The 23636-nt window shown below is 39.0% G+C and overlaps 1 protein-coding gene across 10 annotated transcripts; it reads left to right on the top strand.

Annotated features, from left to right (window-relative positions):
• Positions 1–117: 117 nt before the first annotated feature.
• On the top strand, positions 118–22321 carry LATS1 (large tumor suppressor kinase 1). 10 transcript variants are annotated; one of them, XM_086877201.1, is made up of 8 exons: positions 118–296; positions 4673–5179; positions 7268–7418; positions 9234–10759; positions 15396–15978; positions 16676–16858; positions 17105–17211; positions 18171–22321. In XM_086877201.1, exons 2-8 carry the CDS (start codon positions 4829–4831, stop codon positions 18684–18686), a joined length of 3417 nt encoding a protein of 1138 aa, XP_086733327.1. In that variant the 5' UTR covers positions 118–296; positions 4673–4828; the 3' UTR covers positions 18687–22321. The 10 variants fall into 10 exon arrangements, with proteins under 10 accessions (XP_086733327.1, XP_086733324.1, XP_086733328.1 ...); XM_086877198.1 differs by having other exon boundaries at positions 122–296; positions 9231–10759; XM_086877202.1 differs by lacking the exon at positions 118–296 and adding an exon at positions 604–827 and having other exon boundaries at positions 9231–10759.
• The last annotated feature ends 1315 nt before the right edge of the window (positions 22322–23636 follow it).

The raw sequence follows: 23636 nt of genomic DNA, 5'->3' as shown, positions 1-23636 counted from the left end.
GGAACAGGTTAGTTATGAGGTGTTACACGGCATTTCCGCCAAAACCATTCTAGAGTGTACTTTAATTCACGTCGGCGAATGGCCTGGATCTGCAGTGGCAGGAACGCCTTACCTGATGCACATTCCGTCTGTGTCTGCTCTGGCTGCAGGAGCTGGATGGGGACAGGGCCGTCCTCCCTTTGCAGGGCAAGGTACTCAGTCGCCAATGAGCTCCTTCGAGCAGCTTAAATTTTGCTTCCCGATTTATTTGAAATGCAAAAGATGGAAATGAAATGGATCACTCCGAGTTCTAACCGGTGGGTTTTCCTTCCTGTTGGTCTGTAACGTGTCCATCGTTCGGGCATCAGCCGAAACACGCAGCTCGGCGGAGCTTTCTACCCCCCATTAAAAGAAAACAGTAAAATTAGAAAACGGGAATATAACGGGAGAAGCCAGGCGGTCCCGGCAGCGCGGGGGCTGTGCTGTGCGTACGGCTGCCCCGCACGGGCGCGCAGGGTTCACGGGGCGCTGCCGCTCCCCGCCGCCGCTCCATCCGGGAGCCGCCGCCGCTCCATCCGGGAGCGGCAGGAGCCGCGCGAGGCAGGCCGGGATCTGCCCATATCCGGGCGGCTCCGCGGCGGGGACACTGACAAAATGGCGGCGCCGAACTGAGCGGCCCCAGGCGGCGGCGGGCGCTGGCGGAGGGACCGAGCGGGCGCTGCCGGCATCGCCGAGGGGCGGAGGAAGGGCGGAAGGAAGGGAAGGGCCGCGGCCGGTCGGCGCCGCGCGGGCGGGGCCGAGCTCCGAGCGCCCGGGGCGCTGCCGCCGCCGCCGCCTTCTCGCCGCAGGTAGAGTTCGCCGTGCGCGGGGCCGGAGGGGGGAATCGGGGAGATAAAGGGCCCGCTCCGGCTCGGCCCTGCGTCCCGGGCCCTCTGCGGGACGCAGCCGTGGCAGGAGCGACCTCAGGTCACGGCCTGAGGCCGGCGGGGCCATAGAAGCGCAGGTGTCCCAGCGGGGCACATTCGGGATACTCCTCCCGGCGGTGAAAGCCTCCTGGCCTGCGTGGTCCTAGGGAGGCCGGGCCCTGCTCTCCTGCAGGATTCGGTGCCGGCCTGAGCCAGCGCAGCGGGGCTTTGGTGCTCAGACGCTGCCCTGCTGTTGTTAGCAGTGAAGATCGCTCCGAGGTGCGCCTGAAATAACTCCTGCTGCTCCCGGGAATTCATGTAGAAGAGCTGTATCCTGCTAAAGGAGATAGCAGAGCGTAAGAATGGAAACAAACCGAGCGAATGCACAATGTTCCTAGTGTTCAGCTGGCGTCTGTTTCTTTCCAGCTCTGGCTTCTCTGACCGTATGTAGTTGTGCTTATGGGCTAATTTAGGGGTCCAGTTTTCTCCTCATCCTATGAAAACTTTTAGCGCTGGAAATGCATCCTTTGGGAAATTGCTTTTGCAGCTCAATGACTTGTTACCTGAAACAAGAGCTTCCTTTAGTTGGTCTGAACCAAGTCTCTACAAACTTAATTTTTATGACTTGCAAAGTCTCTGTTACTTTCTTTATCCCTAGCAGTGAAGCATTGTGATTATGTATAAAATAAGCTGTTAGAATAGGTACATGAGGGAGGGTACCGAAATACATTTATGTGTGATGTTCAGTGCTCAGTTGGAAATATGAGCATTGAAAGTATTTTGATGAAGAATGTTTAAGTTAGATTATAAAGCTGTGCATTTTTTCCCTCAGAAAATCGTGGGAGTCATTGACAGTTGTGTGTTGCTATTCAGAGCATCACAGACTGGTTTGGCTTGGAAGGAACCTCAGAGATCATCTGGTTCCAGCTCCCTGCCACAACCAGGTTGCTCCAAGCCTCATCCAGCCTGGCCTTGAACACTTCTGAGTTATCATTCAAACACTTATTTATCTAAGTCCAGTCTTTTATGATTATAATGTGAAAAAAAAACCAAGATAAGCTTCTTTTCCCCTTACAGTTTGACCTGTGGAAGAAAATACTGTATTCCCCTATTTTGAAAATAAGTGAAAGATTATTTTTTCAAGTCCTTTAAGGAAGAGAATTTAATCAGCAAAAACAGCTGCATTAACAAACAGATCATTTAATTACACAAAACTACTACAAGAGGGAATAGACATCCGTTCTCTTGGATACAGTTGGTGTTTGGTAGTTAGAAGTACAAAGCTGAGATACGTTTCTTACTCAGCAGTCAACACTTTCTTCCTTTAAAATGTGTCCCAATATCTATAAGCAGAGGTGACTTGTGAATTTTGAGGTTCATATATAAAGCAAGGTGAACTGTAGTAATTCCTGCTTTCTGGGGTACTAATTTGTTTTCTAAGAATCAAGACTTAGTTTCACATATACATGCTGGTACCCATTGGTGCTGCCAAAAGGAACAACCCACCAAAAAAAGTTATTTATTTAGGTAAGTTTCTTAGCTTGGTTCATGCTGTGTGGTCTTAGAAACATTTAGGCTATCTGTGGTAAGTGGTGTGAGATAAGTGGCTGGTTTACACTCCTAAACATAAGCTGCTGCTGAAAATTTTAGAGTGCAGCTTTATTTTCCATGACTGCTCTTGATTTATGATTTTGCTTTCCCGTTAATTTAACCTTGATTTCTCTTAGGGGTGTTAGATTAGTCTATCTTAGATACCCAACATGTAACCATAAAGTGAATACTGAAATACCAGATGAAATTTGTAAAATATGTAGGTGCAAAACTCCTGTTTTCACCTGAATTCCAGGCCTTTGGAATTTGTTAAAAGCTTATGTATGGGTATTTTGTCAAGTTCTTACTTAATTTTCTTTGGAAAAAGTTCTCTGTTGAAAAAGTATTTTCAATGTGGTCTTAAATATGGCATGTTTGGAAAATTATTTTGAAAGTGGCCAAAATTAAATTGCGTTATAATTGCTCTCAAGCTGTACTTTCTGCTGATTACTGGATTTCTTAATACTTTGAGCAAAATTTCACTGTTAATTATTAAAATTCACTCTCATGTCTGATGATCTGTTCCTTATTCAGTGAACACTGAAGATATGCTATCAGACTGTATTTAAAAACATAAAAACAACTACATTCATTTAAGGTTTCAAAACTGTCACAGTGCAAAGAAAGCTTGTGGATGCAGTTATACCCCTTAAGACTTAGAAAGTTTCATAAGAGAAATTATGTTATTTCTAAAATGGTTCTCCAAGGAGGATGGGATTAGGTGGGTATCCCTTGTGTTTCTTTTCACAGTCCTCATTTCTATATTACTTCCCAACTTTCAGGTTTTATTTATGGGTAGCATGAGTATTTAATTCACATAATTTGCATGTGCTTCTGAGTGTTCTTTTTCCTGTTAACTTGTCATATTCTTCCTCAGTAGCTGAATCCCTAATTGGTTTGTTACAATGCAAGTATTACAGAAATGAAAACTGAATGGAGAAAGAGTGACTTTTTTGTAGACTATGTAAAATTTAGATACTTGTTCCATTTATGTCTAATACGAGAAACACTTAACAACGCAGTAGTAAAGGGGCAGTGTGAGTTGAGCTTCAACATTTTTGGTGCTTGTGAAGAAAAGACAGTGCCAAAACAGTTTATCTTGCATCGTCTTATTTCATGATACTTTAAAGAGGCAAAGGCTCTGCAATTTCTTCAGTGTTTCACTGTGGTTGCTTTATCCTTTGCCATGGCAGTTGCAGTAATAATTAGTGCCCAGCCTGGACACAGAGATTTGAGTTCTCTGCAGACACGGGGCTCTTTCCCTGATGAGTCAGCGCCTTCAAAATGCAAACGTTTTTTATTTGGCTTTTGGCAGAAAATTCTGTTTCCCTTACCAAATGTCATAGCTATGCTCTCAGCAAATTTGATGCTTGAGTTGTTGAACAATTTTACATTAAAAAAAAATCTGATTCAATTTTCTTCGTTTCTCTTCCTGCTCTCATTTTCTCTTATGTAAAATAAATTCAATAATTACTTAACTGTAGATGAAGACTGGTTCAAGGAGATTTGAGCTAAGAAACTGTGAAAGCCTCAGAATCTGAGTTCTGAACAGGTTCAAGTGGCAGATGGTACAAGATGGTACAAGAAATCATAAATTACATGTGATGAGCTAGGCAAGTGTTTAGTCTTAACACATATGACTGCTAGGGAATGGATAAAATCACTGTAATTACATGCTCTTACTGGTGTACTTCTCAATTCTATTTTTTCTGAAGATGGATGTCAGAATAATAGAACAGCAAGGTTATTTGACCCATATCCTGGCTGACTGGGTAGTAGAGTTGGCTCTTCTGGCTATAAAGGTGTTGATGGGGAGAACATAGGTGACAAATGGACACAGGAGAGAGGGGAGGCAAAGAAGCAGTGATAGGTTAGCACACACCTGTGGTTTGTATCTGCTCTTGAAAACTTTGTCCACCAGACAGAGGAGTTGCTCTTTACTGCGTCCACATCCTTTGCAATTCAGGACTGTTTAAGACTTGAGGCACCTAAAACATTCGTTGTTAACAGACAGTTAAAATCCCAACGTGGTTTGTGAGTTAGGTTGGGTAAAGACTGCCTGAAGAATTTGCTTAGCATGCTTTTAGTATCTGTGAAGGCAGAGCTGCTGGTGAACGTTTCACTGCCAGCAGTGCTACATTGTGAATTTTTTTACAGCTCTGTTTAATGTGATTTGTTTTGTTATGTTTTGTTAACAGAATTGCAGTTTTGGGTTGTGACGAACTCCAGCACTACAAGGAACCAAGGTTTCACAGTGAAGAGCCACTACTTTCACAAGTTCTGACATCAGCCAGTCTTCCTTGAATTCTGGTGTGAGCGAATCCTTGGTGGAGGTTGCATATATACATGTTTTCATGAAGAGAAGTGAGAAACCAGAAGGTTATAGACAAATGAGGCCTAAAACTTTTCCTGCCAGTAATTATACTGGCAGCAGCCAGCAGATGCTACAGGAAATACGAGAGAGCCTCAGGAATTTGCCTAAACCCTCAGATGCTGCTAAAGCTGATCACAGCATGGGAAAAATGTTACCTGAAGATCCTAGACAAGGCCGAAATCCACCCAAATTCGTAACATATCATAAGGTTTTGCAGGAGATAAGAAACTCACTTCTGCCTTTTGCAAATGAAGCAACCTCAGCTGTCAAAGGAACGTCAGAAGTTAATCGACAAATGCTGCAAGACTTGCAAGCTGCTGGCTTTGATGAGGTGAAGTGTTTTATTTTGAAGATTTGGTGTTCTGCTAGCTATAAACTATTAATGCATGTTGGGGGGGTATTGATCAGGGAACAGCATGATAAGGAAAACACTTCAAAACCTGGTAGGTTTCTGGTTAGGACATGAAACTGGTATTAGTGGAGAATGTAGAAGAAGACTGGAAGGATTTAGAGAGACTTGGCTTTGTTTTTTTTAATCATCTTATCCAGATTATTGTTATGTGGTAGATTGTTCTAATTACATAATTTAAGGCAGAGAGGACTGGACTCTAGATTTTGCTTTTGATACTTAAAGTAATTTTGGATTGTGCTCAATTAAAATTATGGTATTAAAATATGGTTTTTCTAAATTGAAAGGCAATACCAGATATTTTGGAAATTAATCTGAAAAGTGGTTTCAGAAGGGAAAAAATGAATACACTTACAGCTCCTGTGTTTTTACTGGGACCTGCTCATCAAAGTAAATCACACTTGTTTTCATGCCTTCTTTGTAAACCTGGGTACAAAAGCATGTTTAAAAAAGAGCTAGCAAACCACTTATCTTTCCAAAGGAAAAAGGCACAGTACCACAATAGGGATTAACTTTGCAGGCATGTACTGCTTGCAGTAGTGACCAGCTCATGAGTTCTGCTATCTGTGATGTGTTGGTATTTACAGAGAGATCTACATCTACCAAGAGTGAGCTTCTCCAAAACTACCAACTGGTTTTTCCTCAACAGCATCCCAGTGTCAAGGGCTGATAGTGACTTTTCATGTTCCTTTCTCTTGATCACACAAATGCACAGTCCAGACTGTGTGTCCGGAAGAATGGAAGGATTTTATATTGATAAATAATTTTTTTAATAATTTGCTCCAGCTCTGTGGTTTGTTGCTGTTTGTTTGCGGTTGAGGAAGTTTTATTGTTGCTGTTGTGTGGGATTTTGGGGCAAGGAGGGTTGTGCATTTGTTTTTTCCAAGTAGACCAGTTCTCAGCTCCATTTTTACAGACTGAACCTGCAGCTGGTTTTGCAAACTGAAGTTTGTGGTATGTGGCTGGACAATAAACTAGAAAGGTATCTTAAGTTGGTATTTTTGTTGGATCCTTTGTATCTTGAAGCCTTTTGCTTCTACCCTTTGTTCTTGGATACAACTGCAAATTCCCATGACACTTGTGATTATATGGGGTTTTTTTCAGGCACAGTGCCAGGATAAGCCCTTTCTGCCATGTGTTAACCTACAGTGGTGTTACCACAATAGCCCATATGGCACTGATCCACATACGTCACTAGGAACAGATACAGCTGAAGAAGGAAAGCGTTTTTTCTTGGTTGAGAAGTTTCAAATTGTATTATTTTTTCTTTTTTTTTTTTTTTTCCCAAATGAAATACCACAAACATGCTGGTTATTTCCCCCCACCTCACAGGTAGTAGGTAGTATTAAGGGTTAAAGTGGAACAGACAGATACCAGTAAGTATCAGGTGGGTGTATATAGATAGTTTTATATGTATATATGTATGTATGTATGTATATGTATAAGAATCAGGGTAGAATGCTGTTCACTGTATTTGGGGTTTCTTATCCTAAACAGCTTACAGAAAATCTCTTTTGCTTTGCTTGCTATGTTTCAAGTCAAATCCTCTTATGTTCTGTGTATAGTGATACTCTTTAAGACGTTGAATACTTCATATCACATAGGTGACCAAATTTTTGAGCTGAAAATATTTTATCTGCTTTTGCTAATGTCAGCTGGTCCATAAAGATTGTGACAACTTTATTGTATAGGTGTTTGTATTACAAAATCCCTTTTTAAGGATTGTGTGACCAAGCTGTTGTATGAATAGCAAGATGACATGATTTACATCAACTACAGTGTTTTAACAAGTTAACTTTTCTTCTGAACATCGAGACTGCAGTACTATTTTGGATGATCTCTTCTGGAGAAGACATTTTAAAATTAGTTTTAAAACAATCAAGAGAAATTGATACTTTGTAAAATTACTTTGGTAAAATTAGTGGAGGCTATTTGGCTAAATAACCATGATTTTTGGTATTTTTTGTGATTTCCTTGTAAATAATTTTTTGTATATAATTTTCTCTTTAGGATATGGTTATACAAGCTCTTAGACAAACTAACAACCGTAGTATAGAGGCTGCCATTGAATTCATAAGTAAAATGAGCTACCAGGATCCTCGTCGGGAACAGATGGTTGCAGCAGCAGCAAGACCTGTAAATGCGGGTATGAAACCACCAGGTAAGTGTATCCATGGTGACTCAATAACTCACTGAGTGTATTCTTATAGGTGAAAAATAGATTTTGCCTTGACGTGCTCACAGTAGAACAGAGATGCTGAGATACAGGTGTTTTGCTTTTAAAAACAGCATTTTACTGTTATTATCTTATGTAATCCTTCTGGAAGATAGGTCTATTTGACATTAGTTTCTTAAGCATTGTTTTATAACTGCATGGTTTTATTACTGTGCATAACCATTTTATACAAGGAATGGCATTTAGATGTCATTTTGGTAATTTCTGCCTTGCTGATGTGGTGCCTGTATTTTGTTCTATGTCAAGCACCACTTAGACATAAGTGCTGAGCATTGAATTCATCTTTTAATTTTTTGCCTGTCTTCACACACACTCCCACACAACAGTATACTGTACGTGTATTTTTGTGTATATATGTGTATATTTATATATCTCATATGACTACGATGTTTATATTTTAAGGTATTATATTTCAGGATCCCTCTCTGCTTAATTTTCTGCTTGATTCCAGCTTTTGTTTGTATAGTTTTTAAGGCAGCCTTCACATTCTTAGAGATTTTAGAGGATGGACTGTGTCTTTACTAGCAGTCAGAATTTTGCCTCTTGCTATTACTGCTTTCTTTACAGATGCTAACACATTTTTAATACAACTTGATGCCTTTTTAGTAGCATACACCTGAAAAAAGGTTAACTTTAAAATGCAGCAGAAATACTGAACTTTTATTTGACTAAAGTTGAGCACTGAGCTGCTAGCTCTGGAGTTAGATTTTAAATTAACAATATAGGCAGGAGGAAAAATTAGCCAGCAAAGAGTTGAAAGAACAGCGTTATTTTCCTTTAGTCTGTTCAGCAGGATTAGTTGGTGCATGTATGAAGTTTGTAGGTAAATTCCACCATTTAGACATAGTTTTCATTGTTACCTGCAAAAATATAGTAATTAACACATTCTTTAGATGAGGACAGGGTGATTTTCAGCAGTTACAGTACTGTATGTGTTTACACATATCTTAGTGTTAACATGATAAAAAACACTGTAAGACTGCCTGCACTATTAGTTCCTTGTATATTTTGTTTATATGGTGCAGAATAGCCTCTGTGAAGTAAATATATAGCAGAGTTTTGCTCTGTAAGTTTTGCATTCATCCAGTTTTAGTTCTTGCCTCTATAACACTTTTACTCAAAAAGATACAACTTTTAAAATTAAAGTACTTAATCAAATTCTGCATGATGGGAATATAACAAGTGTAGGTCATCTATATGCACATAAAGGTGGAAGCCTTCATTTTACAGCATTCAGTTAAATTTTAGTTTAAGAACACTTAAGTGTTTTGATAGTGTTAACTGGAAGGGATAGCAACATAACATACTTTTCCATGCTATTACTTATTTTGCATTTGTGCTGAACATTCTGAGAGTTTCTTGTACACGTGATTAAAAATACATTGTGTGACTAATAATTTTGCATATTACCATTTTTTTCAGTTAAATTTTGCATTTTTTACTGAAGCAAAACACATTTTCAGAAAAGTGATTTCTGAAAAAAACCACTTTCTGGTATTATAATTTTATAGTTTCAATGTTGGGGTTTTTCTTCTTCTTTTATGTAGACTGAGCATATTAGCATGCAATGCTGTATATTACTAGAAAAAGTTTTCACATGAAGTACAGTGGATTATATTGTGTCAGAGAATTCAAGTTCTGTTTCTGTAGTAATTAATGCAGAAGAACAAAATACTCAAAGCAGTAAATAGGGATAATTTCCAATAATGTAAATGCTGTGTTTTCTTCTCCTGGAAGCAGGGGCTGTCCAGCAGTCAGTTAACCGCAAGCAGAGCTGGAAGGGTTCTAAGGAGTCCTTGGTTCCTCAGCGGCACGGCCCTTCCCTGGCAGAGGGTGTCGTTTATCGCTCGGAAAGTCCCAGCTCCCAGCCTGATGTAGGAAGGCCATTATCTGGATCTGGCATTGCAGCATTTGCTCAGGCTCATCCTGGCAATGGACAAAGAGTGAATCCCCCACCTCTACCACAGATAAGGAGTGTCACTCCTCCTCCTCCACCTCCTCGGGGACAGACACCCCCTCCAAGGGGAACTACTCCTCCACCTCCTTCCTGGGAGCCAAATTCTCAAACAAAGCGCTACTCTGGAAACATGGAATATGTGATCTCCCGTATTTCTCCAGTGCCACCGGGAGCATGGCAGGATGGTTATCCACCTCCACCTATGAATCCTTCTCCTATGAATTCATCCACACAGGGTCAGAGAGGCATGAGTGCTGTCCCCATTGGCAGGCAACCGATAATCATGCAGAGTTCTGCCAACAGCAAATTCAGTTTTCCCTCAGGAAGAGCTGGAATGCAGAATGGCAATTGTCAGGCAGAATTCATAGTTCACCAGAATGTGGTGTCTGGAAATTCGGTGAGTCGCCAGCCACCGCCGTACCCAATGAATCCAACTAACAGGCAAAGTCCCACAGCACTACAGATGCAGGCAGGAGGATCTGCTCCTCCTTCAGCGTACACCAATGGGAATCTTCCACAGGCAATAATGGTGCCAAACAGAAATAGTCACAACCTGGAACTTTACAACACAAATGTAGCTGGAATACCTGCATCCTGGTCACAGCCTTCTCCCGTGCAGCCACAGTCGTCGCCGGGCAATGGGCACGACATGCCTGCATGGCAGCCCAGCCTTCCCGTGCGGTCAAACTCCTTCAACAACCATCACGGCAGCAGGCAGAGTCACTCTGGCAGCTCCCAGCCTTCGGCCACCACAGTGACAGCCATAACGCCAGCTCCCATCCAGCAACCAGTGAAAAGCATGCGAGTGTTGAAACCAGAGCTACAGACTGCCTTGGCACCCACTCACCCTTCCTGGATGCCGCAGCCCGTGCAAAGTGTTCAGACCATTCCCTTCTCTGACAGTCCCTCCACCAATATGGCAGTTATGTCTCCTGTTGCGGAGGCTCCAAATTACCAGGGTCCCCCACCACCTTACCCTAAACACTTGTTGCATCAGAATCCTTCTGTCAATCTGTATGAGGCAGGACCCAAGCTCAGCAAGGAGGAACCACCTCCTTTATCCAGGGAGGATGAGAATGAAAAGAATTACGAATGTGTTGATTCAACAGATAAAGAAAAGAAACAAATTACAACCTCACCTGTTCCCGTTAGAAAAAACAAGAAAGATGAAGAAAGAAGAGAGTCTCGCATTCAAAGTTACTCCCCTCAAGCTTTTAAATTCTTCATGGAGCAGCATGTGGAGAATATACTCAAGTCACACCAGCAGCGTTTGCATCGGAAAAAACAACTAGAGAATGAAATGATGCGGGTAAACTCTTCCTTCTTTCTAAATCTATGACTAAACTGTTCCCGTATTAGTTTTATGGGATATGTCTTAATTGAAGAATTAAATAGTACAGATAATAGCACAGATTTAGAACTGTGGTACTGGAGTCTGTTTTTATTCTTTGTATTTAAGATGTGGCAAGTTTCTTCCTTGTCTTGTTTACATATTTAATTTTCTTCTTAGAAATTGATTTTTAAGTATTTTTGTTTTATTTAAGTTTTTTGCATGTCTAAAGGTAATTCATGTGGCCAACATACAGTAAGATGACAGAAGCAAAATAATTGTTGTATGAACTGAGATGTAGCTTACATGGCTCATAGCTTTTTGTTATGGGTTCTGTTTAATCTTGATTTTTGAGTTATAGGCAACATTTTAATGACTTCTAAAAATGTTTCTGGTTTTTTTTTTTTTAAATAAGTGCTGAAGGTACAAGCAAATTTGGGACAAGTTGCAGGCTGGCTAGTGCACTTATATAGACACCCAAACAGTGGTATTTTTTACATTCTGCAGTTTGTTACCAGTATGGATAGTTTTTCTAAGTTCAAATAAAAAAAAAACATTTAAAGGTTAGTTGGGGTTTTTTTTAGAATGAAAGAGATGGTATCTTTTGTCTAAATATTTTGTAATCTGCACTGTAAATACATCTTTTTAAACAAGAGCAATTGAAGGACATAATTATAAAACAAATACATGTGAAATCAACTTTTTTTGTGCCTGCATAGAGTCAGTGGTCCAGTTCTAGTATTTGTGTTCTGTTAAACCAAATCAAAAGGGTAAAAAACTGGAGCTGACCAGCATATATCATTTCAAAAGAGAAAACAGTGAGAAGTAGCAAAACAGATTTGCAGAAAGATGAAAATGAGATGTGTCACATGTACATATTTCTTAGCAATTGTAGTTGAAAGTTTGACATAAGCATGACGTTCCTTTTTATTTATTCTATAAGAGTATGCATTTGGCTTATGCCGCTTTCTTGACATGCTGTTTTTTAAATCTGTGTTTTCTTACTCTTTGAAAATTCTTACTGTAAGCTGTAGTCTTTTGTAAGTGTTTGCTTAATCACGAATATGTAAATGTTAGCAAGATTTCATCCTGGAACTCTTACTAGATCTTTATTCTTAGTCTTCTCTCTTTCCTTTTTCACTTCACTAACAGCTGATTTAAACTGTTAAGGTGTGGGAAGCTTTCCTGAACTCTGTAGCCTCCATCCCTGTGTAGACAAGTAAGATTCTGAAGCAACAGTGTTTCTTAAGAATAGCATGATCCCTTTTTAGAGGGCTTTGCATGCGATCCTGCATCAAAATTAAGCATGAATTTATTTTGGCTATTTTTGAGTACTTAAATGTAAGATTATAATTAATGTTGATTTGTAAACTTCATTTTCCCTTCTTACTGTGTTGTGTTCTGTAGTATCTCAGAATAAGTATTACTTACATGAAAGCACTGACATAACTTTCCTTGATATTTTTCTTGTGCTTTTAAAGCACTTTAGTAGGCGTATTTTATAATAGTTATAATATTAATGCTAGAGTTTTAATGGTTTATGCTAGGTTTAAAGCTGGGATGTTTAATTACAGGCTGGAGGGGGGAATATGGGGTTATTGTGCTGCAGCAGACCTCTCCTTTTTCATAAGCTTGCAGGAGAGGAATGCCACAACAATAAAGTATATTTTGGGTCTTCATGAGAAGGAGAAAGGGAAACATGCTCATTACTTATTTTCAGAAAGTTTTAAGAAGATAAAGCAAATATTGGTTCCCTTCCTCTCTCCCCTTTGAATTTTGAAAGAAAAAATGCCAAAATGCATCCCTGTGAAAATACCTACTTTCACCAGATGCTGTATTTCTAGCATGTGACATATTTCCATGGTGTCAGGTCTCCTAGGAGTTGAGTGGTCTCAAAAATGTTTGATTTAAATACGTGAGTTTGGTCAAATGTTATAATAGGTGTCTTTTCTGCAAAGAGAAATTTAAGTCGCTGTTTAAGGCACAGCAAGATGAGAAGGAACCAGAATGAGAGCAAATTGTGTGATGATAGGGAGCAAGTCATGAAACTTTTGGTGTCTGACATTTTCTTGAAATAATTGGAGATACATGTGCAGAAAGGTTTGTGCAGCTCTCAGTTTGTTAGTTTTTGGTAAATGCTGAAGCTGAGGAGAATTCTGGGGAAAATACAGCAATTCAGAGAGAAGGTTTGTAATTAACATTTGGTTTAATAAATGACAGGGAAAATTAAGGTGGGTTGAGGGAAGAGATGACAAATTGCAGTACTTGGGCTAGTTTTTTACGATAAAACTGTTCAAAGGCAAGAGCTAGAGAGCAGGTAGAAGAAAGCAAAGCTACAAGGGTTTTGGAGACTGTATGTCTTGCAGTGATTAAATATTGTATTGAGTCTCACTCCTAGGGGGTTGTTGCTGTCTAGGTTTTATTCTTTGCCAGTTTTGTCAGTGATGGGTGGGGTTCAGTTTGTGTCAAGTGGGTCTGTACTGAGGCAGACTTCAGGGTTCAGATGGGCCAGAAGAAGGTGATCCACCATTGTCTGAACTTTACCAAGCCCAGGTGTTCAGTTGTCTTCTTGACATTTGTAATCCTTCCTTCTGTGTTGAAGTGTGCCTTAAGCTTGTTAGTTTAAAGAAAACTTCAGATATTTCTGTCTTGGAAGACAGAAATGCAGATATTCCCACAATAAGACAATTTTTTGATCCAAAATATGTAGTTGAACCTATATCCCGTACCAGTCTTGAATCTACAGCTAACCAGTCCTAACTACTGCCTGTCTGATGTCTACAAAAATTTTTGTTTCAAATTTGAGACAGCCTTCCTCATTTAAATCTTACTAAATTTGTCTAACTTGTGAAGTTCCTTTGGGTAGGCAAGCATTTTATATGCATTTTCCTAATTGCATCTCCTTTGGATCCATTTTTGCTATGATGCCTGTAAGAAATTTTCTGTGTTCTAACAATATTTTCTTTAATAGGTGACATATAGTAACTCATGGAAGATACTGAGTAATATCTAATTGATTTTTTTTTTCTTTTTTCTCAGTCACATCTATTATATTTTGTTTCAAGTTATGTTGGAAATTAGGCAGGGCCAAAGTAATCTATTAACATACAGTCTATACAGGCCTAGACTAGTTACTTAGTCCTATTGATGGTTTGATTGCTATGAAGACAGTATCTCAGATATCTGAGGCTTTAAATAGATGGAAAAAGCAAGATTTGGTATCAAGAATTGATAAGATGTGACAGTAAGAAATTGAAAGCTTTTAAAATAGTGCTTGATTACAGTTGTGATGTTTGCAGGGGTTCAGTGTGGGCATGTTTGAGTTTATGATCAACATGAAAAAATAAGGAAGTATGCTATAGGTTAAACTTGGAAATCATTGGTGTGGGATGGTGATTTCAAGTCAGGCAGATAAAATAATTGAGATTCTGTGAGGAAGGTAACATATAGTAATTTGAAAATACTGTCAGAAAACAAAAGAAGGAATGAACATCAAGCTATGTGGGGACTGTGTCACAGAGAAAAAAATATTAAAAATTGAAGACAGATTCTATTCACATTAAAACAAAGAAGAAGGATTATTCTGATTCCAGGCCCTAAAATGTGCCACAAAAAACTGTACCAAAATTGAATGGGACTTTTAAGGGAATTGAAACCAGCAAAAATATACCAGGAGGGCACAGAGGTTGGAGTACAATGAGAATTATCGATGTGGTTCTTGTAGATAAGGGTTTCAACCCTGTGGGTGATAAGTTGTGTGTGGCCTGTGAATGTTTCAGCTGTCAGAATGTTGGTGGCATTGGCTGGAACACCAGGGATGTTCAGTCAAGATAGGGATATGTACACAGATGGGAGCCAAGAAAAGATACTGTCAGGAGGAGTGAGCCACTTCAAAAGGAAGTGCTCTGCTCAGCTGGCTCCTAGGTAGAGTGGAGAGCAGTGGTGAGAGTGTGAGCGAAGAGGTGCATTATGTGATAAGAGGGAACATCAGGTTCAGGCTTGTGGCAGAGGCATGGGCTTGGTGTGGGCAGGCAGTAGGAAGCAGTGCCAGTAGGATCTGTTTTGGGTAGCTACACATGGGAGAGAGTGAGAGGGAGTCCATATTCCCTTCTGCAGCTGAAATTCTAGAGCATGGTCAGGAAGTTCAGTGACTTCTCCTCCAGCTAGTCTGCCTTTCCTGTGGCAGCTCCTTAGCCCTCAGCAAGTTACAGCTCCTAGACATGTTTTGGCTTTCTTTAACCCTGTTGTAAGAAGAATCAGGGAGGCAGCTGATGCACACTGTTATTCAGATGATATTTTTTGCAGTGGATTTTATCAGTAATTTGTAAATTACCTTTCTTAAGAGTGTAGTAGTCCCTTCTCTAGAACCTTCTGGTGCATGGCACCTTGTGCATTTTGCTGTTGAAAATGATCACATTTCAGTTTTTTATCACTCCTATATGTTTTCATAAAATCCTAATATGTAAATTAAAACCAAATCCCTTTAAGTATTATTTCTTGTGCTGTGTATAAGTATTTGGTTTGCTTTGCCTAAGCCTTGTAATTACTTATGAGAAGATCACCAAGAATTAAGAGTACTGTTCACTCTTCAAATTTAACTCTGTTTGCTGCGCAGGTTGGATTGTCACCAGAAGCCCGGGATCAAATGAGGAAAATGTTGTGCCAGAAAGAGTCAAATTACATTCGGCTAAGAAGAGCTAAAATGGACAAGTCAATGTTTGTAAAAATTAAAACCCTGGGAGTTGGTGCATTTGGAGAAGTTTGCCTAGCAAGAAAGGTGGATACCAATGCTCTATATGCAACAAAGACTCTGAGGAAAAAAGATGTCTTGCTTAGAAATCAAGTTGCTCATGTTAAAGCTGAGAGGGATATCCTTGCAGAGGCTGATAATGAATGGGTGGTTCGCCTGTACTATTCATTCCAAGATAAGGACAATTTGTACTTTGTAATGGACTACATTCCAGGAGGTGATATGATGAGTCTCCTAATTAGAATGGGTGTCTTTCCAGAAAATCTGGCACGGTTCTACACAGCAGAACTGACATGTGCAGTTGAAAGTGTTCATAAAATGGGCTTCATCCACAGAGATATTAAACCTGATAATATCTTGATAGACCGTGATGGTCATATCAAATTGACTGACTTCGGGCTCTGTACTGGTTTTCGATGGACCCATGACTCAAAATACTACCAGAGCGGTAAGAGAAATACAAATATTCTTTACAAGGAATTGAATTATAAATGAGTAGAAAGATGATTGTGCCGTTTCCTTTATGAGAAGGTTTAAGTAGGCTTTTCAAAATCCTACTTGATTACCTAAAACAACAGCTAAAGAAAAAGCTGGAGCAGAAGAGAAGTCACAGTTTTGGGAGTAGTAAAATACAGATTATGTGGCAACTTGTTTTTAGTTTGAGAAAATAAAAACATACTTTCAAAAACACGGTTTAAATTACTTTTGATTAGTTTTTCTCAAAATTCATGTATCTTAGGCCAGACTGTTACACAGTCTCTGATGAGAAGATAAAGATTTAAAATCTGCTTTTATTTTTCGATGATTTGAATGTTAGAGGTTCTATGTTTACGTAAGTGTAAAAACAGTATAAAGGTATACACCCAATTTGGTGATGTTAAAAAAAATCTGAAAGGTATCGAAATGGATACTTTCTCACAGTTATGTCAAAAATTAACTTAAAAAAAAATGTATCCTCTGAGGTATTTTATATAATAAACAAAAATCAACATCTTGATTTTGATTTCTGTTTTAACTGTTGAGTACTGAAGCTGAAACAGGTTCGGTTTTGTAACACGAAATGTTAACGGATAAAGAAAATGTCGTATTAGATAAGAATTAAAGTAATCATCCTCAATTTTGCCATCCTTGTCACTCCATGGCAGGTGATCATGCCCGTCAGGACAGTATGGATTTCAGCAGTGAGTGGGGGGACCCGGTGAACTGCAGGTGTGGGGATCGGCTGAAGCCGCTGGAGCGCAGGGCTGCACGGCAGCACCAGCGCTGCCTGGCCCATTCCCTGGTGGGCACACCCAACTACATTGCCCCAGAAGTGTTGTTACGAACAGGTAATGAGAGCATTTTTGTACTGCAGTCTCACTGCAGAGTAACTGGCATTCAGGTGTCCTGCTTCACCTTTCCCACGCTCCTGCTTTTCCCAAGGATGTGATATTTTAACAAAAAAATAAGTAGTTGTTAATATAGAAATCTTAAATGAGTATTGAATAGAATTGAAATCTCTTGTGATCTTTTTGTTCTTAGAAATTAAAAAAACTGTACAAAGGCTCGACTACCTTATTTGAACTTTATTTCAGGTTACACACAGTTGTGTGACTGGTGGAGTGTTGGAGTAATTCTCTTTGAGATGCTAGTGGGGCAGCCTCCATTCCTGGCACAAACACCACTGGAAACACAAATGAAGGTAACTTTAAAAGTCTGGTATTAACAGTCTGAAAAAGGCTTGAAACTTACATAGTCTTGCTAATTTGTAGTGGAAACAAAGGTGACATTTGAGAGGGCTGCCTATCCATGCATGTTATAAACTGTGGAGATTTTAAACTTTATGTTACTATGGAGGTGCACTTAATTTATAAATTGCCTTCTAGAATCACATTTGTTACTTATCTGGTCATGCAGCAAACATTCCAACTAAAAATATTATCACATCTCAGCCTTTCACTGTTTGTATCTGTTCCAGTTCCCTTTCCCTCTTCCAGTGTCAGTGTGTTCTTTTTCCACCTCTTGGCTTCCATGCCTGTTTGCCTGCAGAGGATTTCCTTTGGTGAGGTACCTGCAGGTGTTTAGCATGGGAAGGTGGAGGAGCAGTCGATGACCGTGCTCAGGGCTACTGGCAGCTCAGAGCCTTTCCTTCCTGAGCCCCTGCTGTTTCAGAGAAGGCATCAAGGCAGTCTGCTGCAGGTGTCATTTTTGCAAAACTGTATTCAGGTGCACTACTCACATGTAGTGCATTATTGATTTATTTATTTTTTTTTTTTACTTGGAATCTGTTAGTTTTTACAGTATGTCATATAGCTCAAAACTCATCTCCCTCACCTTTTTAGGATTGTAAGGCATGTGCCTAATCTCAGGTTCCAGGTGCTGGATTTTATGGTGTCTCTGTTGGTTTACAGCAAGGGTCTTCCATGCTAGATTCTAGTTTAGACTGGAATCTAAATAAACTTTACTTGCATTTTGCCAGATTTCCAGACAAAATATTCCTTGTGTTTCTGAAAGAGCAGCTTCATGTTTTCCCCTCTACTGTGAAAAACCTTAGACCTACTGAACTATTTCTTTCTGGTCATTTGTTTTGTTTTGTTGTTTAAATGCATTTTTTCCTTTTTGTGAAATTTTAAATTAATAACACATCTTTTTGCTTTTAAGGTTATCAACTGGCAAACTGCACTTCACATTCCACCTCAGGCTAAATTGACTCCAGAGGCCTCCGACCTTATTATTAAACTCTGCCGAGGGCCAGAAGATCGTTTAGGCAAAAACGGTGCCGATGAAATAAAAGCTCATCCATTCTTCAAAACAATTGATTTCTCAAGTGATCTACGGCGACAGTCTGCTTTCTACATTCCCAAAATTGCTCATCCTACGGACACGTCAAACTTTGATCCAGTCGATCCAGATAAATTGTGGAGTGATGATGATAAGGAGGGGAACAGAAACGATACCCTCAATGGGTGGTACAAAAATGGAAAACATCCTGAACATGCTTTTTATGAGTTCACCTTCCGAAGGTTTTTTGATGACAATGGCTACCCATACAACAATCCAAAGCCCATTGAGTATGAGTATGGTAGTTCCCAAAACTCAGAACAGCAGTCAGATGATGATGATGATGATGAACAGGCAGGTAGAGGAGTTCAGAGTCGTGATCTGGTTTATGTTTAGTAGAGGAATGAAGGTCAAAAATTAAATAATCAATTTTGCAGCTATAGCTTTTGAAAAGTCTCTTCCTTTAAGAGAATTGAAAGAATATTGCTAGGGTAAATATGGGCACACTTTTTTTCAAATGCTAAAAAAATTATTTCTTCAGTTGCCCTCTGTACATTTTGTTTCCTTAGAATACAGGGAAATCCTTCTCAAAAATTAATTTATTCTAGTGATGTTAATTGTTTAATTTAGAAGAGATTTGATGTTAGGTAAAAAAAAAAAATCACGTGAATATTGTTATTGGTCCTCTGTACTCTAAGTACTCAAAATAGGAAATAGTGATTTTTTTTTTTTTCCCCTAAGATGCCTGGTATCTATTTATACATATATTTAATAATTTTAGAGAACATATCTCTGCTTCAGAATTTTTAATCACAGTTTTTCCATGCATTGACCAAATATAAAACCTACTTTATGCTAATAAAGTTCTCTGATACATTTCTGAAAAGAAAAAAAAAAGCTGCTCTACCCTGACTTCTTACTGTATTTAGCCTTATTCACAGTGTTGGAAAAGCAGCCATTTATCTGGTGAAATGTTTCCAGCTGCTGTGGGAGTGGCCTAGTTCTTTCTCAGCTTTGAAACAAGAAAGTGTCAGTCTTGGGTATAGTATGATCATAAGATAATAAAACATTAGAACTAGTATTTTGTTAAATAGTAATTGGATTTGATATTAATAAACTGTAGTGTGTGACTGATACTCTCAAAGCAGGACTGCTCATTCAGAAACAACTTGACTGTCTCCTGGCATCAGTTGTATAGATGTGAGAGGAAAAGAAGCCTTAGAAACAATACTTTCTGAAATCTAGTTCAATTTTCTGACTACAACCAAACTGTAAAGTGTGTACAGTGCTGCTTTTGTTGGAATTTTTAGTTTGAAAAATAAATTTTAGAGTAGTGTCTTCATGATAAATTTGAGATAGTAATGAGAAAAGATTATAAATTATGACTTTTGAGACTTTTTGTGGAGATCCATTTCCCTTGGCTGGAACAATTATCCTCCTGGTTACACAGACACTGAGAAGGGCTGTGCACAGGTCTGAGCTGGCAGTACAGTTACAATCCTCTTTTACAGCCCAGTTCTGAACAGAATTGGGAACTTAAAGCTGTGCCTGCTGCCTTCTGCATTACTGTTTCCATAATTTCGAGCAGCAGATGCTCAGGTGTTTCCTAGGGTCTCCTGGTGGGAGGGTACTGAGCTTATTGAGGTTATGTGGAGCAGGGATGGGAGCATCACTAAGCAGCTTCACTGAGACAAGATCAGGAGTTAGTGTTGAGAGGCAGAAAGAATTATGTTTTTGTCTCTATCCTTCTTTTTCCTAAAATAAACACAGTGGTAAAAAAAAAATGTACTATTTTTAGTAAACTTAATGTCTTTTGAAACATTTCTTCTTCCTTGGAATTGAATTCCAATGGATGATCTAATAACATGCATGTAAGCATTACTACTTTCCTAAATTATTATTTTTGCCATTGCACTGGCATTGCAACTGTCTAAACGTCATGAAATTGGTGTTCATAGCTGTTCTTGCAGCAAACATCAGTTACCAGTTTACTTTTCACACCAAGCTGGTTTGTTTGCTTATGGCCATTTGCTCTCTTTCTGTGCTCCAGTCCTGTGTCTCTGTTTGTGCTAGTGCAGCTGTCTCTAGTACTGTCCTAAATACTGGACCAGTGAAGAAAGTTCTTGTTGGTTAGCATTTGGAGTTTCCTTTCTTGTAAGTGTGGTCATTTGAGTGATCCAGTTTCTAGTGTGGTCCAAAAATGATTTGTATTGACATAACTGAGGAACTGCAGCAGGTTGGCAGTGAGGAAACTTCTTAAACATACTTTGTCACAGGAGAAAAGGTTTGTGGAAGTTCACCCCACTACTGTGAACAGTTTATAATGGTTAGAAAATGGTTATGAGAAATTGTTTTCTCAAACAAGTAGTTAGTTGCTTTCTATAATGAAAATGAGTTTGCAGCTTAATGAAACAATTCCTGTTCTGCCTTCCCCACAGCTGTTCAAATAGAGTAGCTTGTAAGATTAATTTCATTTAGCTTAATTATTATAAAATGGCTGCAGTGCATAACTACTCCATTTTATATATTACGTAAAAAAAGATTGCTTTTCATGTAAATAAACTTTAAAGATTATCCTCCTTCATAGTAAGTATCCCAGTAAAACTGGTCTACTTGTCTTGGAGAAAAGTATAATATATTGCTGGTTAAAGGTAATTTAATCAAGCCCACCTCACCATTTTTGAAGTGTGCAGAGAAAATAATGTCAATTCATTAAATTGACTCTTGAAATTGCCTTTTCATCTGAGTATATCTCTCATCTGCCTGCACTATACTATGGTGTATTCCTGTTTAATACTATTTCTGATCTTAGACAATTTAAAAATAATTCTAAAAAAGGTAAAAAATGTGTCCTGTAAAGGCACCATTGCTCTAAAAAGAAAGAACAATTTCTTTTTTTAAAGGAAATTACTGATTCTTTTAAGGACATGTGCAAGTACTGAAATACTAAATACTCTTGCCTTTTTTAAACAAATACAGAAAATGCTCACATCTTTAGAATTTGGTAAATGCACCTGGCATTTTCTAATATCAGGTGTTAGAAGTTGTAATGTACCTTGTTTGAATTTTGCCACCTATATGCTGCAGTATTATGTATTCCCTTGCAAAAAGTGCAGTTTGTTACAGTCCAGGTTCTCCTCTGAGAAAGGTAGTTACACGTGAATGTCGTCACAGCTCTCCAGCACGCTCTGCCTTACCCATGTTTTGAAACTTGACGTTTCATACATAGATTCGGAGTCTGTTGAGATTCTTCGTAGTTGCTGCTTAAAACATGGGTGTTTCACTGGTGACCTACGATGGGGATTGGTTTGTACAGGCAGTGGAGAAGAGAGGCTCCTAGCCAGCAGCTGTGGAATTCTGCAGTAAGTTTTAGTTCAGGTTACTTTTACTTTGTAAAACATGAAAACAAGTTTCTCTTTTATGTGCCCTTGTATACATATTAATTGTATTTATAAAATGTTCTATAATCCTATAACTTGTACTGTAAATACTATTTGATATTCAGTGGCATTCTATCCTCGGGCAGGCCCTCTTGCTGTATCTTTTCTTTCCTCAATTTGTAATAGAATCTATAGAATATATGGCTAGAAAGTCTCTTTGAGACTGATGTATCTTCCGCTGTTGCAAAAACTGTGAGTGGGAATGATTTATTTAGACTCCTTTTAATAGTATTCAGCTGATAAGCAGTGCAGTGGGTGGGTGGGTTCTTAGATGATGCTGCTGTCACTGAAGATACTATTAAGCTTGTGTTTCAGATGTTGTGGGTGTTTCAGATCAGACCTTTAAATCTGTTTGCTTTATTTCAGCCAAAGCAAAAAGATAATGAATTGGGTCAATGTCATAATAAAATGTCTGAATGCCTTAAGATGCTCATGGTAAAGGCACTATTCAAGTTTACTGATTTATATATATCTATACAGATATATATAGACACATTCTGTGTGTATATGTATATATAATGTCTTTTTTGTATTATAAGACTGTCAGTTCTTTTGGATTCTCCAATTAAATACATAGACCATCTCCCACAATTCTGCTTAAGCGGATCATTCATTCTGTGTCTATCTAGTAAACTTAAAAATCTCACATTATCTCATGGCCATAGTAAGTTATTCAGTGTTTTTTTGAATATTGTCTCGATCATGACCTGGGCATCCCCTTTTGCCAGGTCTCTGAATTCCTGCAATCCAGCTACATGTGTGCCATGTGATCTCCCAATGCCCATTGGCACATTTGGGTCTTAGGGTCTTATGGGATGGTGGCTTGGACCATGATCTCCAAGACTTCAGGTGTTCATGTGAAAAGAATGTGCATGTTTGCTGACTTTTCCAGTAGGTACACTGGAGCATCCATCCCCTTCATCCAGGAGTGCCAGGTTTCCAGTTTGTCAGTGCCCAGCAGTTGGGTAGTGGAGGCTTCCTTGCCCCTGCTGACTGAATGCACAGCATGTGTGTGTTTGACCTGGGGGATGGGATGTAACCCAACCTGGTGGTTGCACTGACACCTTCTTAAAAGTTGTTTCAGAATAAGAGAGAAAATTCCAGCTCTTGTGAGCAGCCTAACTAAATTATCAGCTACTGGTAGTCGGTGACATTCCTGAGTTACAGAAACTGTTCCTGTTTTCTCAGAATCAGTTTCTGTAGTGTAACACTTGATGGAATAATAAACCCCACATTTAATCTTCATAAGAAGTGAAAATCAGATTCTTTAAACACTAGATTCCCAGTTGCACTTATTTTCCTGTCCTTCACATCCCTCTTCTACAAGTCCCATTTATGCTGCAACAACTCTACTGTTTAACAATAAAACGGCACAAGTTTAACAGCAGGAATGCTGTTGTACTTGGCTGTCACCTCATGTTTGTAGCCTGTTCTCGAAAGTATACATGTTGATATTCAAGAGTTCAGTTTGTTTTTTCCATGTCTTCTGCTGCCTCTTTCATCAAAATAAGTAAATATTATAAATTACTGTTATTATTATTCTTTATTATGCACACATTATGTACCATTAAGCTGTTCCTTAAGGGGACAATGTATCACAGCTTTCATCTCTATGGGTCTTTGTGAAAATACCCTTCTTTAAGTGCACATCTCAAAGTGCTAATGCAGAAACCAACATGTTATTGGAGAGACTGAGTTATAGCCTAATTTTTCTATGCATGGAGGGGAGGTTATTGGAAGTACAGCACCATTTTTTATTCATTAGCCCACCTACAAAAGGGAGAAAGGAAATTCCTCCAGCTCTCATCAGGCAGGTGATGTGATATACTTAAAATTTTAGAAACTCATCAGCAGCTTTCTGTGTCTTTACAGCTGAAGTAATGTCGGAATGATTGTTTTAAGCGTA

The sequence above is a fragment of the Cyanistes caeruleus genome, chromosome 2 (assembly GCF_971803275.1).
Source record: "Cyanistes caeruleus chromosome 2, bCyaCae1.hap1.1, whole genome shotgun sequence".
Taxonomy (NCBI): domain Eukaryota; kingdom Metazoa; phylum Chordata; class Aves; order Passeriformes; family Paridae; genus Cyanistes; species Cyanistes caeruleus.
This window is presented reverse-complemented; position numbering and strand designations above follow the sequence as displayed.